The 14,008-nt window shown below is 46.9% G+C and overlaps 1 protein-coding gene across 1 annotated transcript in view; it reads right to left on the bottom strand.

The window, feature by feature from the left end:
- The window catches only part of LOC129324808 (zinc finger protein 420-like), a 35,545-nt gene that overhangs the window by 13,963 nt on the left and 7,574 nt on the right, over positions 1–14,008 (bottom strand). Inside the window, exon 6 of the mRNA XM_054972215.1 lies at positions 11,424–12,751. Coding sequence (XP_054828190.1) covers positions 11,424–12,751 — 1,328 coding nt within the window. The remainder of the gene's footprint in view (positions 1–11,423; positions 12,752–14,008) is intronic.

The following is a 14,008-nucleotide window of genomic DNA, read 5'->3' on the forward strand; positions in this document are numbered from 1 at the left end:
GCAGAGACCGGAGAGGATTTCAACAGCAGTCTGGTTTGTCCATAGAAGCCGTCAGAGCTACGGAGCTTCCCTCCCTCCCTCCCTCCCCTGGGGAGATACTCCAATCCAATTAGAGAATCCAGAATTTATCTAGAGATTATTTTCTATGGGGGGAAATGTCGGGAGGGATTAGAAGGGAGGCATTGTTCAACTAAACAGCACAGAGTTTGCTGGGAATGTCTTCTTAAGTGTTCACTAAAGAACCCCCAAATTACAGGAGGATTGAACCCTGGGATCGAATTCTATGGATCCCTGAACAAGCTGCCCCCTTCCACTCTCTGGGATTCCTTGAGGGGAAACCATCAAACCAGAGAATCTCTATTCCCTTTAGTCAAGCAAGGGGAGGGCTGAGGCTTGCTGAGCTGCAGAGTCTAAAAGGTGGCCGGAGATGCCTCCCTTATTGCAAGGAGGACTCAGCTCCACCGCCAGGGAAGAGCAGCTGCCAGAGAGCTGGAAGGAAAGCCCTGGGGGTGAACGGAGCCCTCTGGCTACTGATGCCAAAAGCAGGGAGGCATCTTGCGAAGGAAACATTCGTCCATCCATTGCTTACCTCTTTTTAAAAAGGCTTCTAGTGGTGCCTCCCCTTCCACACTCAATACAGGAAGTGCCAGTGGCAAATCAGGTGACTTTCTGTCTTCAGGCCTTTCTAGGAATGGAGATTTTCTTCCCTTTAACCCTTAGATGGACTGCTCAGAAGCCAACCCCACCCCGTGTCTGGCTTTGTCCTGCGAAGGGTGCATTTTTACATTGAAACAAAATAAACCAGCCCTCACATTGTAGATCATTTCTTAGGCTACAGGCAGCATCATAACAACCATACATCCACCCCTTCAGGGCAGTGTCACAGTGCAAAAAGAAGACTCCAAGGCACGGAGCCTCAGGGAACCTGAGGATTTTTAAATGGGGTTCTCCCAAAGCTCACCATCAAATCATATCATGTCCATAGCCACAGACTGCACCACAAAAATCACACACCCACTGCTTCATGCCGCCACGATGATACAAAAATGGGGCTCCAAAGCAGAGATCCACTGGAGAACAATATTTTAGAAATGAAAATATTCTTTTTTTATTAACCCTTTCTCTGCAAAAATGCTCCCAGAACAACATGGAACAGGCCAGAACAGGCATTAAATGAATTCCAGTACAACACACACACACACAAAACAGCAGGAAGCCTTAAAGACACAGCAGAACAAGATTTTAGAAACGAAAACACTGAAGAGGCACACTTTTATTAACCCTTTCCCAGCCAAAGGGCTCCTGGAACAGCACAAAACAAGCTGGAACGGGCACTACGTGAATGCTAGCACCACAAAAAACAGCGGGAAGCATTAAAGACACTGGAGAACAAGGTTTTGGAAATGCGGTTCCTTCTCTTCCTAACAATTCCCATCACAGGTTCCACCCCCAAATCTCCAGGTATTTCCCAAGCAGGAGTTGGCAAGCCTAAGACTGGGCAGGCTGAGGATGGTGGAGCAGCAAATGTCCCGCTCTAGAATAGCTAAGGAGGATAAAGGGCTTCTAATCAGAAGTAAGTTTGTTATTATGGCCTCCAGGAGAAAATTTTTGATGGGTTGGGAGCCTGTGGTACAACTTCATCTGTCCCCCCTCCCGACCCCGCATCCCCCTCCTCCAGTCAGTGTCCAGGCAGCCAGGAGGACCAATTAGGCCGGCTAGACAAGAATCTGTCAGTGTAATAGTGGTGCAGAAAAGAAATATAAGGGGAGAAGCATATCTCCACAACAAAGGGGGTTCAAGATTTGCTGTTTTAAAAATGAAAGCTGGGAAAATGGAAAATCTGCGAGACAGACTGTTAAAATGTTATAACGATGGAGTCAATTTTTTGAAAAATCAAAAAGTCATGGAGGCACAGTGTGCGAGTGTTAGGGAGGGAGATGGCCAGGCCGCTGCTGGGGGACTGACAGGGAACTACAGAGACACTTGCCTGGTGGAGCCCTGTAGGCAGCTGTAGCAGCAATGAGGAAACAGAGTGTCCCTAGGTGGAAAACACCTAGGAAATCTCACCCAAATGCCTCCCCCCCCCCGGCACTCCAAGAAACACACCCCCCTCTCTCAGAAAAGCAAGACACAAACTCCTGGGGTCTTGCCCCCTTGTCTGCAGATCACCCAGTGATTGGCAGGAGGCAAGCTCCCAGAGGTTGCCCACCACTGGCAGGCACCTCAGGACGGAGCATGTGCCACGTGCGCAGGCTCAATCAGTGCGGCGATGTCACTTCTGAAAGTAACATCATCACGCTGCCTGCAGGAGTGTTCCCACGTTTCGTTTAAGGCCAATTTGGGCTCCAACCAGGCCGAATTGGCCCCGTTCAGAGCATGGGAGCGCTTACACAGCCAGCATAGTGAAGTCAGTTCTGGAATGACAACGTCACGCTGGCTCTGGGGCACACGTGCAGAAACACGACCTCATGCAGCACAGAAGGTAAGTGCCAGGGACTCCATCCTCCCAAGAAGAGGTGAGGGGTACCTGGCAACCCTACACAGAACCCATAACCCTGGCACGCAGGATCAGCCCCTCAGGTCTTGGAGTCTAGAGAGGTACTTTTGTAGAGACCAGTGGCGGTGGGCGGGGAGGCATGGAAACAAATGACAAGAATGCCTATTGGAAACAACGGGAGAAGCCTGAAGGCCCATTGGTTATGATGAGGGGCCTGAACGCCTATTGACTTGCATTGATTCCCCTGAAACACATTACTACGTAGAAAAGATGTGAGGGAAATACTGGGCGGACCTGCAGAGTCGTGCTCCAGGGCTGGAATGATGACTCCCAGAGTGGGATGACGGCCCTGGAACCAGAAAAACTGCTCCAGGGGGCTGTCCTCTCATCCCCAGAGCATGATTCCCAAAGTCCACCCCACATTTCCTTTCCATCTTTTATATGCAGTAGTGTATTTCAAGGGAATCAATGCAAATCAATGAGCATTCGTATTCCCCATGATATCCAGTGGGCCTGTTCTTTCTGATTGGCATTCTTGTCATTCATTTCAACACCTTCCAACACATAGAAGGAATTTCAGCCTAGCCCACCCTGCAACTGTGATATCCTCGGCAGCTAATTGGGGCCAGACAGAGAGGCTCAGTGAGGCTCAGTGGGAAAATGCTGGGCTAGCCACTAGGGTTGGGGGGAGGTATCCTCAAGCCCCGGGTCTGATTCCCGCCGCCCCCCATAACAGCAAAAAGGAAAGTAGCCTGGCCGTGTGGAGGTGGAACCCCAGAGATCCCACGACCTAAATCCACATCCCACCCCAACATCCTGGCATCAAAGTCGCCCCTCCCACTTGCACTGGTCTTCCACCTGGCTTATCAGATGCCAGCAGGGCCAGTGCAGGCAGAGACTGAGAGACCTCCATGGTGCTCGCCAGACACACATACACATGCAACGCTGTAAGTCCCTCTCCACTGCCTGCAGTGTATTTGTGGAGGAGAAGGAATGGGAAGCTAAGGGGCCATTTGGCAGCAGAGCCACACAAAGGTGCAAAAGGCACCTGGAGCATATTCAGGACCACCCCATCCTTGCCAGCCCAGAGCCAGGGACCATCCTCTGGAATGTGAAGGGGCAGCCCTACGGGGACGTGAGCGATGGGGACTTCTGTCATCCACAGGAAAGTGAACAGACAGGGAAGGAGTTGTTGCTTGACACAGAATTTATTGAACTGCCCAAATTTCAATAAATTGTAGTTTTTAAGGTGCTAATTTCCCTCACCTGGGAAGGGAGCTGTGACTGTTTGCACTATGGCTGGAGCTGGGAGAGCCATTCCTCAAGCTGCTTTCTCAGGCGCGACCTGCCTGAAAGGGAAACAGAGACATTTGTGCGAGGATGAGCGGTCCAGCCTTGCGCAAATCACAACTGGGTCTGCCACATCCTGGGAGAGTGTCCATGGCTGGGGGGTGGCAGCAGCTCCATCATCACAGGTGCTGCCAGCAACCAGATGACGAATGCCCCTCCAGTGAGAAAGTGCTCCTCAACTGCATCAGGCTGTTTCGCTGCTTCCACGGCTGCTTGGAGGTCTGATCCTCTGAGAGAAATAGTCAAGAAGTTGCAGGGCAGCCCTCGTGAGGAAGTTACATGAGCAATGTCCCAGTCACCCTGACCACTGCTCCTGCTCTCTCCTCTTCCCTCCTCCTCGCCTGTGCTCCCTGCAATAGATACAGGAGAGGAAATACTTCTTTCCCCAGTGAATACTTGAGCCGGGCAAGGGGTGGGAGGAGTGATCCTGCCTGCTCCACGCAAAGCAGCCCTGCTTGAGAAGGGGACGGGCGGGAAAGGCAAGGCACCCACTGCCCTCCAAAGCCCTGCTTGAGCCAGGGAGGGGTAGGGGGAGCCCCCTGCCAACCTCCAAAGCCCCAATCCCCAGCTCCCCCCTTCAGCCCTCCCCAGCCCCACCTGAGCTGGGTGGGAGGGGCGAGGTGCCAGCCACCCTCTGCAGCCCCATTTGAGCCAGCAAGGGGGGAGGAGGCTGAGCCACCTGCTGGCCTCCAAAGGTGCAATCCCCAACTTCCCCATTAGCCCTCCCCAGCCTGCCCCACCTGCCAGCCCTCCCCAGCCGCCTCACCTGCCAGCCCTCTCCTACCTGCCAGCCCTCCCCAGCCCTTCACGGGTCAGGCCACTCCAGCCTGCCAGCCTTTCACCTCTTAGCCCTCTCCAGCACCCACCTCTCAGCCCTCCCTAGCCTGCCTCACCTGTCAGCCCTCCTCAGCCTACAGCACTTGCCAGCCCTCCCCTGTCTGCCAGCCCTCCCCAGACCCCATCTCTCAGCCCTCCCCAGCCTGCCCCACCTGCCAGCCCTCCCCTGCCTGCCTGCCTTCCCCAGTCCCCTGCTTGCCAGCCCTCCCCAGAGGTTCTTCCCTTGCCAAATAGATATAGAAATGTCTTTTTGCAATCGTTTAAATGGTACATCTGATGTTAGAGTCGGTATTGTCTGGAACAAGAACAACATTTTAGGAAGAATGTGCATCTTAATAACCGAGATCCTCCCCAATTGTAATCTATCCCATCTCAACATATCCTTTTTAATTTCTTTATAAACTTTCTCATAGCCATCTGCCAGCTATGGAAATAGCAGAGAGTTCTTCCCTATCAGAGTCATATCTAAATATTTCCCTCTTTCCCCCACCTGTATTCTTTGATAGCTCTCCCTGTTCTTCTATATCCATATTTGCCACAGGCTCCGCTCCTGATCCCAGCTGTGTGAAGCGGGGCAGGCTTTGCTTCCTGCTCCACATCTGATCCCAATGGGGTGAAGGGGGGGCATTTCCACTTGCTTCGTTCTTGATCCCAGCCAGGTAAAGAGGGGTTGGACATTGCCTCCTGCTCTGTGCCAGATCCAAGCCGGGTGAAAGTAAGGGGGCAGGCATTGCCACCTGCTCCATGCCAGATCCCAGCCTGTTCAAGGGGGGCAGGCATTGCTGCGTGCTCCCTACCTGATCCCAGCTGGGTGAAGGGAAGGAAGGTATTAGTGAAGGGGAGCGGGCATTGCCACCTGCTCTGCTCCTGATCCCAGCTGGGTGAAGGGGGAGCTGCCATTGCCATTGTCAGGATGTCAACTCTCTAGCCAGAGTAACGCCATATTAGCATGTGTTATAATCAGTAGTTGTCTAGTTTTCCTCCCTCCAGGCCCAGGTGTCGACCAGGCCACTCATATCCATGGGAGCGCAGAGCCTTATCTGTCCAGACCAGCCAACGACCTTGATGTTCTCGCCTTCTCATGCCTTCGCAGACAGGACTAGGGGGGAGGCTGGGAATGGGTGTTTAAAGTGTTGTAACTTTCCTTTTACATGCCATTCTCAACAAAGCCTTCGTTCAGCCAAGGCCTCACCAGCCTTTGAAGTATGGACACTTGTATCATGAGCATAGTCTTTCAATAAACCTTTTGGAATCAAGAAACCTTGTGCTTCTTGCAAGACGGGGGGAGACGAACTCTGGATAACTGGGATTCCATAGTCTGACAGCCATCTGCTCCACATCTAATCCCAGCTGTGTAAAGTCAGGGGGCAGGCATTGCCATCTTCTCCACTCTTGATACCAGCAGGGTGAAGGGGGGGGGAGCGGACACTGCTACCCTCTTCATTCTTGATCCCAGATATGTGAAGGCGGGAGGCAGGTATTACCTCCTGCTCCATGCCTGATCCCAGCTGGGTGAAGGCAGGGGGCCGGCACTGCCACATGCTCCACTCCTGATTCCAGCTGGGTGGAGGGGGGGCAGGCATTGTAACTTGCTCCACTGCTGATCCCAGCTGGGTGAGGGCGTGGGGCAGGCAGTGCCACCTGTGCCACTCCTGATCCCAACCTGGGCTTTACTTCACAGCATACTCTCAGAGGGACGGGCTACCTCTTCTGGGCTCCCCTCCACTGCAGCATCCTCTGGTGGTGCACCAGGGTAGGCAGTGAGTTGTCTCAAACACGGTTAGCATTTTATATGGTAGGATTCTAATATGTATTTATTTCAGTACAATTATTTCTATACCATCTATTTTCAAGCTGGTACTGAAGTGCTATTGCAAAACTTGATCTCTTCTTCCTGACAAAAAGTCACCAATGTGACCCTTGGGACCTTTTTCATGAGGAATTTTCTTTATTTAAACTATAAACAATAACATAAAAACTATAGACAAGAAACAGAAGATAAAAACATTCTAAAAAGATGACATATTAGCAATACATAGACAGAATGGGGGTCGTATTCATGCTCCTCCTCCATATTCATATGGGAGTCATATTTATGCTCCTCCTAACTCTCACAGCTGAGCTGCAGCATCCTGCCTCAAATGAAGTCTCCGGGTTAACTTAGAAGGGAAACCTATGAAGAGTGCATTACAGAAGTCAAGTCGTGATGTTACCATGGCATGGATCCAGGTGGCCAGACAGACCATGTCAAGGCAGGGGCCCATCTTCCAGGCTAGATCAAGTTTATGGTAAACAGTTTTGGAAGCTCCCTTAACTTGCTTTTCTAGCAGTAGCGCAGGATCCTGAACTGAGCCTGCAAGGGTCAGACAAATTCCACTGAAAGTGGGGAATACAATGTCCTTCATGGTCTCTGGCTTCCCTATGAGCTTCACTTCCATTCTGTCTGGGTTCACTTTCACTTTGTTTGCATTCAGCCATTTGACCACAGATTGTGCGCTGGGGAACTCCATAAGATTATTCCTATTCTGGAGATAGCTGGTCTTCAACAGCAACCCTTTGAATCCGTTCCATAAGAAACAATTTCAAGTCGTTCAAGTTACATCTCTTGATACTGGCATCTGCCTCAACACGATGGCATCATCTACTGCAAAAAAAAGCATGGCTTTTGTCTATATTCAGGCAGAGACATCATCTAAAGACACCAGAGCCATCTCAGTCACACAGCCTGGCATGCAATAACCCCAATGTCTGTGAAATCCCTCCGCAACATGTGTTAACAGTGTAGGTCAAACCACTGCTATTTTATAATGAACTGTATTCCAACTATTTTAGCCGGGAATTGAACAAACCAATTTAGAAGGTGTAAAAGATAGGCTGGATGTAGCATAAAAATGCTAGTTGTTAAGTGACTATTTCGAAGATTTGTCCTACTGCCGACTTCTTTTAAAGAATGCATGGTGGGGTGTGTGGCGTCGGGAAGCTGGGAGATGGATGCCTACTGAGAAAGATCCGTCTCTCCTGACCTCCAAATCTCATTTAAAACTTCACAGTGCCCAGAACAGCCTACATATTATGGGAAAACAAGATCCTGAAAAAAAGAAGCATCCCTTGAAAGCAGCGAAGAAGTTGCAAGACTTTTTTCAGCACAAAATTTAGCAATGTTGCAAGGGAAAGCTGATGATAATCAAGCCAAAATGGCGGACGATCATAGAGGGGAAGCTTATTTAACAACTCCTAATCAAGATGCAGTACTGGATCCACAACTGGCAATACTAGAACAGAACATCTTAAAACAGATGAAAATACTCGTTAACCCTCTAGCAGACCAACTAGCTGAAATCCAGGTGGATCTCAATAAAACGAACCAAAAAGCAGAGGAAGCGCTAGAGAAGAGAGTCTCAACTCAAAGCATGGTAAGAGAATTACAAAAAACCAATGAATAACTCCAAGAAAGAATACTTAAATTGGAAATTACTGGTTGCCAAAAGAATTTAAAATTTCATGGTCTGGATGAAACAACCTCCCAAAATGAGGATTTAGCATTTATTGCCTCCTGGTTAGCTTATTTTTTAAAGGTGGAAGACGGAGTGATCCCAACTATAACAAAGGCATATCGAATTGGGTCAAAAAGAAAACAGAAAAACAACACTCCAAGAGACATACTTGAATTTCATGACCAAAGAACTCGCAAAAAAAGATCCTAGTAGAAGCAAGAAGCAAAGGATCGATTCCTTTCAAAGGAGTACCCACCCATATTTGTCTTTACTGATCTTCCCAATGAAGTGCTCAATAAAAGAAGGGAACTTAAACCCATTACAGAGGCACTCAGACAAGCAAATATACAATATAGATGGGTAAACCTCACTAAGCTTCTTGTGTCATACCAAGGGAAACAACATACAATATCAGACTGACTCAGGAATGTCTCTACAACAGAACTTGAACCGTGAAGCACTGATGGATTATGACAGAGTTTTGCAAAAAAGGAAAATGCCTGCATTTTTATCTCCTTAAAAAGGGAGTAAACTTCCTGTACGTTTTAACTGACAGACAAAACAAAGATGTACTTATCAACACTATGGGCTTAATTACATTATCTTCTATGAACATAAACGCTACAACTGAGATTTGGGGGAAGGGTCAGACCGGTGCTACCAGTAGTGTTCCCTGAAGATTTTAAGAGCTCAATAGTATTGGCTTTGGCCAATAAGTGTGTGGATAAAACACAACAGCTTAAGTGTGCTGTTTTACAACTTATTAAGTAGAATAAGGGGAGTCAGCGGGTAAGAGGGAAGGGAATTATTAATATGGGGAATAGGAATAGGAGTTTAGAAATTTGCATAGCCAATTAAGAATAATATAACTGTTATAGTAAGAAGTACCATAGACTAGAACATTATTAGAATATTTGTGTAGAGAGATAGGAGTAGGATTAGTTAACAAATAATATAAAGTTAACTTATTTATATTGGTGGTTATTTTTCCAGTTTCTTTTTCCTAATACAGTTTGACAAGGCCAAAGTTATTATCACTACTTAAATTAAGAAGTAAACTTTATTTCAAATCCAACATTGTATTGTTATATTATAAAATAAGCATGATTTACTCATGTAAAAAAGAGGGAATAAGTGGTGGTTGGCAGAGTTCGGACAGATCAGGGTAAGATAACGAATAAATATATTTTATATAAAATATGCACACACAAGACAAATTATTTAACTAAACAATTGGTAAAAACGTGTTCTAAAATAACAGTAACCTTTTACAATGTAAGAGGTTTAGGGAACCCAATAAAAAGAAAACTTATCTAATTTGGCTCATACAAATCTTACTATATAAAAGGCCAAGCATATTGCCGATGACTCACTGGTGCAGATGCAGTGAGGGCCAGCCTCTGCAGCTTCTGAAGGGCCCGCCAGTAGGCTCCGCCCTCCCCAACCCCGATTGGGCCAGGGCCAGGCATGCCTGGCTGCCCTGCGCTCCACCTCCGAAGCTTTCCCTCCCAAGCCTCCATCTGTAGGAGGGGGTGCAGGGGGGAGCGTGGCTTGCCTGCCCTTCCCCAGACCCAAACAATGTGCTGTGGGGGGGCACAGGGGGGCAGCATGGCTTGCCTGCCTTTCCACTGGCCCAAGCCTCCCCCAAGCCTCCATCTGCAAGAGGGGGGCAGTGCGGCTAGCTTGCCCTTCCCCCAACCCAAGCCTACCCAAAGCCTTGACCTGCTGCACGGGGGCGCAGGGGTGCAGCATTGCTTGCCTGCCCTTCCCCTGGCCCAAGCTTTTCCCCAAGCCTCGATCTGCCATGGGGGGAGGCACGTGAGGCAGTGTGGGTTGCCTGCCATTCCTCTGGCCGAAGCCTCGCCCAAGCCTCGATCTGCCATGGTGGGGGTGTGTGTGCAGAGGGGCAGTGCAGCTTGCCTGGCCTCCGACCTGCAGAGGCAAGGTCTACTCACCTTAGCTTTACAAGATGAGAAAACCCAGCCTCTGGACTGTAAGATGGGAACTCCAAGCAACACAACAGGAAATCTTAGAAGCTATAAAAATTTGAAAAATAATAAATTACCTGGACCAGATGGGTTTCCATCTGAGTTCTGTAAGAAATTTGTTAATGTGATCCTCTGCTCCGTCAGGCTGTGTGGGCAGGGCTGGGTACCGGGGAGGCCCAAGTTTTCCCGTTCAATGGGCGCCTATGGTCTTCAACGCCATTTTTCATGGCACAACTTTCCACCGCAGCAGGGAATGTGCCAGGGCCTGGAGCAGCTTTGGAAGTCAACTAACTCTCAGCCCACCATGTGGCCCTCCCCATCCGGTGCTGATGCAGGAATTTGTGCTGTACTTACGCCTCCGGACTGACGGCTAGCAAGGTCATTGGTGGCAGCCCAGCAGTAGTGCACCTCACTCGGCCGCTGGTGAATGGGGGGGGGCAGGGTTATGTCCATGTAAGTGTGAGTTACAACAGCATAACACTTAATCCTCTCCCTGAGCGCTTTGCACCCCCTCACTTAGGATTGGGGTGCCCTACATTTTATTCCTATCTTTCTAAATGTTATTTGTTGTAAGCAAAATAATTTCCCCATTTCTCTTCAAATTCTTTACTCAGTCTTCTGTTTATATAATTCAAGAATTTTGCCATTGCTACGTCTTCTGACATCTTATCTTTCCAAAGTTCCCTGGTTGGGCATTCTTCTTCTTTCCATCTGCTTGACATGACCACTCTTGCAGTCATCAGCATATAATTAAGAAATTTGTACAGTGTTCTGTCAACATTATCTGGTATTAACAACATAGTCTGAGGTTTCTTATCAAAATCAATTTTTAAGATCTTCTGAAGCTCAGCATGTATTTCTTTCCAAAAAATTTTGGTTCTTTTTATAAATCCACCACATATGAAAAAAGGAACTGTCTGCTTCCTTACATTTCTAGCACATCCTATATACTTCTTATCCAATTTTTCAATATCTTTTGGGGTGAGGTACGATCGAAAAAACATCTTATATGAACTTTCTCTCAGAATTTGACTTGTTGCAAATTTTATACCATTAATGCATCAATTTTCCTACTGATGATCTACTGTTCAATTTTTTCTCCCAAATTTTGCATCCATTTTAGCATACACGTTTCAATTTTGTCTGTTTCTGTATCACATTGGCACGCTCCGTAAATTTCTGTTGTTACTCCCTTGTGTGGATTTGCTGATGAACACTAAGGTCTCCATTCCGAGAAAAGCTCTTCCCACATTCCACACATTTATAGGGTTTCTCCACTATGTGCAATCGTTGATGGGTAATAAGGTTGGCACTTTGAGTAAAGCTCTTTCCACACTCCATACATTTATAGGGTTTCTCCCCTGTGTGGATTCGTTGATGGACAGTAAGGTCTGAATTACGATAAAAACTCTTCCCACACTCCACACATTTATACAACTTCTCCCCTGTGTGGACTCGTCGATGGGTAGTAAGGTTGTCATTCCGAACAAAGCTCTTCCCACACTCGATACATTTATATGGCTTCTTACCTGTGTGGATTTGTTGATGGACAGCAAGGACTCGGTTACGAGTAAAGCTCTTTCCACACTCCATGCATTTAAATGGCTTCTCACCTGAGTGGATTCGTCGATGGACATTAAGGTCTCCATTGCGAGAAAAGGTCTTCCCGCAATCCATACATTTATATGCTTTCTCCCCTGAGTGGATTTGTTGATGGACTGTAAGATGGGAACTCCAAGCAAACATCTTACCACACTCCATACATTTATATGGTTTCTCCCCTGTGTGTATTCGTCGATGATGAGTAAGTTTTGCATTTAGAGTAAAGCTCTTTCCACACTCCTGGCATTTATATGGCTTCTCTGCTTTGTGGATTCGTTGATGGATAGTAAGAACATCATTCCTAGAAAAGCTCTTCCCACACTGCACACATTTATATGGTTTGTCCCCTGTGTGGATTCGTTGATGGACGGTAAGGCTTGTTTTCTTTCCAAAACCCTTTCCACACTCCTCACACTTATATGGTTTCTCCCCTGTGTGGATTCGTCGATGGGCAGTAAAGTTGGAGCTGTGAGCAAAGCTCTTTCCACACTCCACACACGTATATGGTTTCTCCCCAGTATGCATTCGTTGATGGACAGTAAGGTCTCTTTTCTGAACAAAGCCCTTTCCACACTCCTTACATTCATATGGTTCCTTCCCTGTATGTGTTCGTAGATGGAGAGTAAGTTGTGCATTCAGAGTAAAGCTCTTTCCGCACTCCAAGCATTTATATGGCTTCTCCCCTCTGTGGAGTCGTTGATGGATAGCAAGGACATCATTCCTAGAAAAGCTCTTCCCACACTGTACACATTTATATGGTTTCTTCACTTTGTGGATTCTTCGTTGTGCAGTAAGCTGTGAACTCTTAGCAAAGCTCTTCCCACGCTCCATGTATATATGTGGTTTCTCCACTGTGTAGATTTGTTGATTAGATGATTCATTCCCCCTCTTCCGTTTTCTTCCATTGCTTCTCCTCAGTTGTTTCCCTTCCAATGGAAGTTTTTGTGCTTCTCCCTCAGGCTTTCTGTGAGGACTATCAGCTTCTGGAATAAAGAGGAGACTGATAAGACTTTAAAACAAAAGCAGAATCAAGGAAAAACACTTGTTTACAATTCTTGATAATAACAGGACTGAAATCCCTTGTAGAGGAGACATATCCTGCCACTTATTAAATTTTAAGTATTGAGTTTTCATGTAGGGTAAAGACAAAAAAATAGACCTGGAAGGGATCCAAAGGGTTATCTATTCCAATACCATGCATAATACAGGAAATGCACAGCTAACGCCCTCTAATCCCTCAGTGACCCCTGTTCTATGTCCAGAGGACGGCAAAAAACCTCGCAGAATCCTTGGCCAATCTGGTCTAGAGAGAAATTTCTTCCTGATCCCCATAGTGGATATCAGCATTACCCTGGGAGTATAAGGAACATCCACAGGAGCACAACACTGGTTCTTTTCTTCTATTCTCCCTCTCACGATCTGCCTAAGTTCATACTGAGTCATAAAATCAGCATTGCTGAAAGATGACCATCTAGCCTTTACTGGAAAAACTTCCAGAGAAGGAGAGTCCATCACCTCCTGAAGAAGCCTGTTCTACTGAGGGAACTGCTCTAACTGTCAAGAAGGTCTTTTTACTATTTAGCCAACAACTCTTTTGCTTTAATTTAACCCATTGTTCTGGTCTGACCCCCTGGGGTAACAGACCCAAAGTTCCTGATCGGACCCTCTGTGGCAAAAGAAAATAACTCTGCTCCATCCTCTACGTGACAGCCATTCAAATACTTGAAGAGGGCTGTCATATTACCTCTGTTTCCTCCTCTCCAGGCTATCTTGACTTCTTTAGGCTCCTCCCATTTTCCCTTTTCAAATAAATCATTTGTGATTGTGCCTTTATTTTTTTCTTTAAGAAACTCCCACCGCTCTTGAACTCCCTTCTCCTTAAGTATTTCTGACCATGGGATTCTACCCAACATAGCATAAGTTTGTTAAAAATTGCTTTGAACTAAAAGGTTTCACTTTTTTAGGTATTCTGTGGGCCTGCTTTTCTTCTCAGGACTATTTTCTGGATATTTTTGAGAACTACTCAGCTGCTCTTTTATGCTGTTTATTTTTATTTTATTTCTTTGGATTTCTATTCTGCCCTCCCCACAATGGGCTCAGGCGGATTACAGCATATTAAAACACATTAAAAGTTAATTTATACAGTTAAAACCATAATAGGTTGATAAAAAGTATAATATAATCACATATAAAAATATATATTCAGATGGCGGCAATCAATAGCAGCAGACACAACTCGA

The sequence above is a fragment of the Eublepharis macularius genome, chromosome 2, assembly GCF_028583425.1.
Source record: "Eublepharis macularius isolate TG4126 chromosome 2, MPM_Emac_v1.0, whole genome shotgun sequence".
Classification (NCBI taxonomy): domain Eukaryota; kingdom Metazoa; phylum Chordata; class Lepidosauria; order Squamata; family Eublepharidae; genus Eublepharis; species Eublepharis macularius.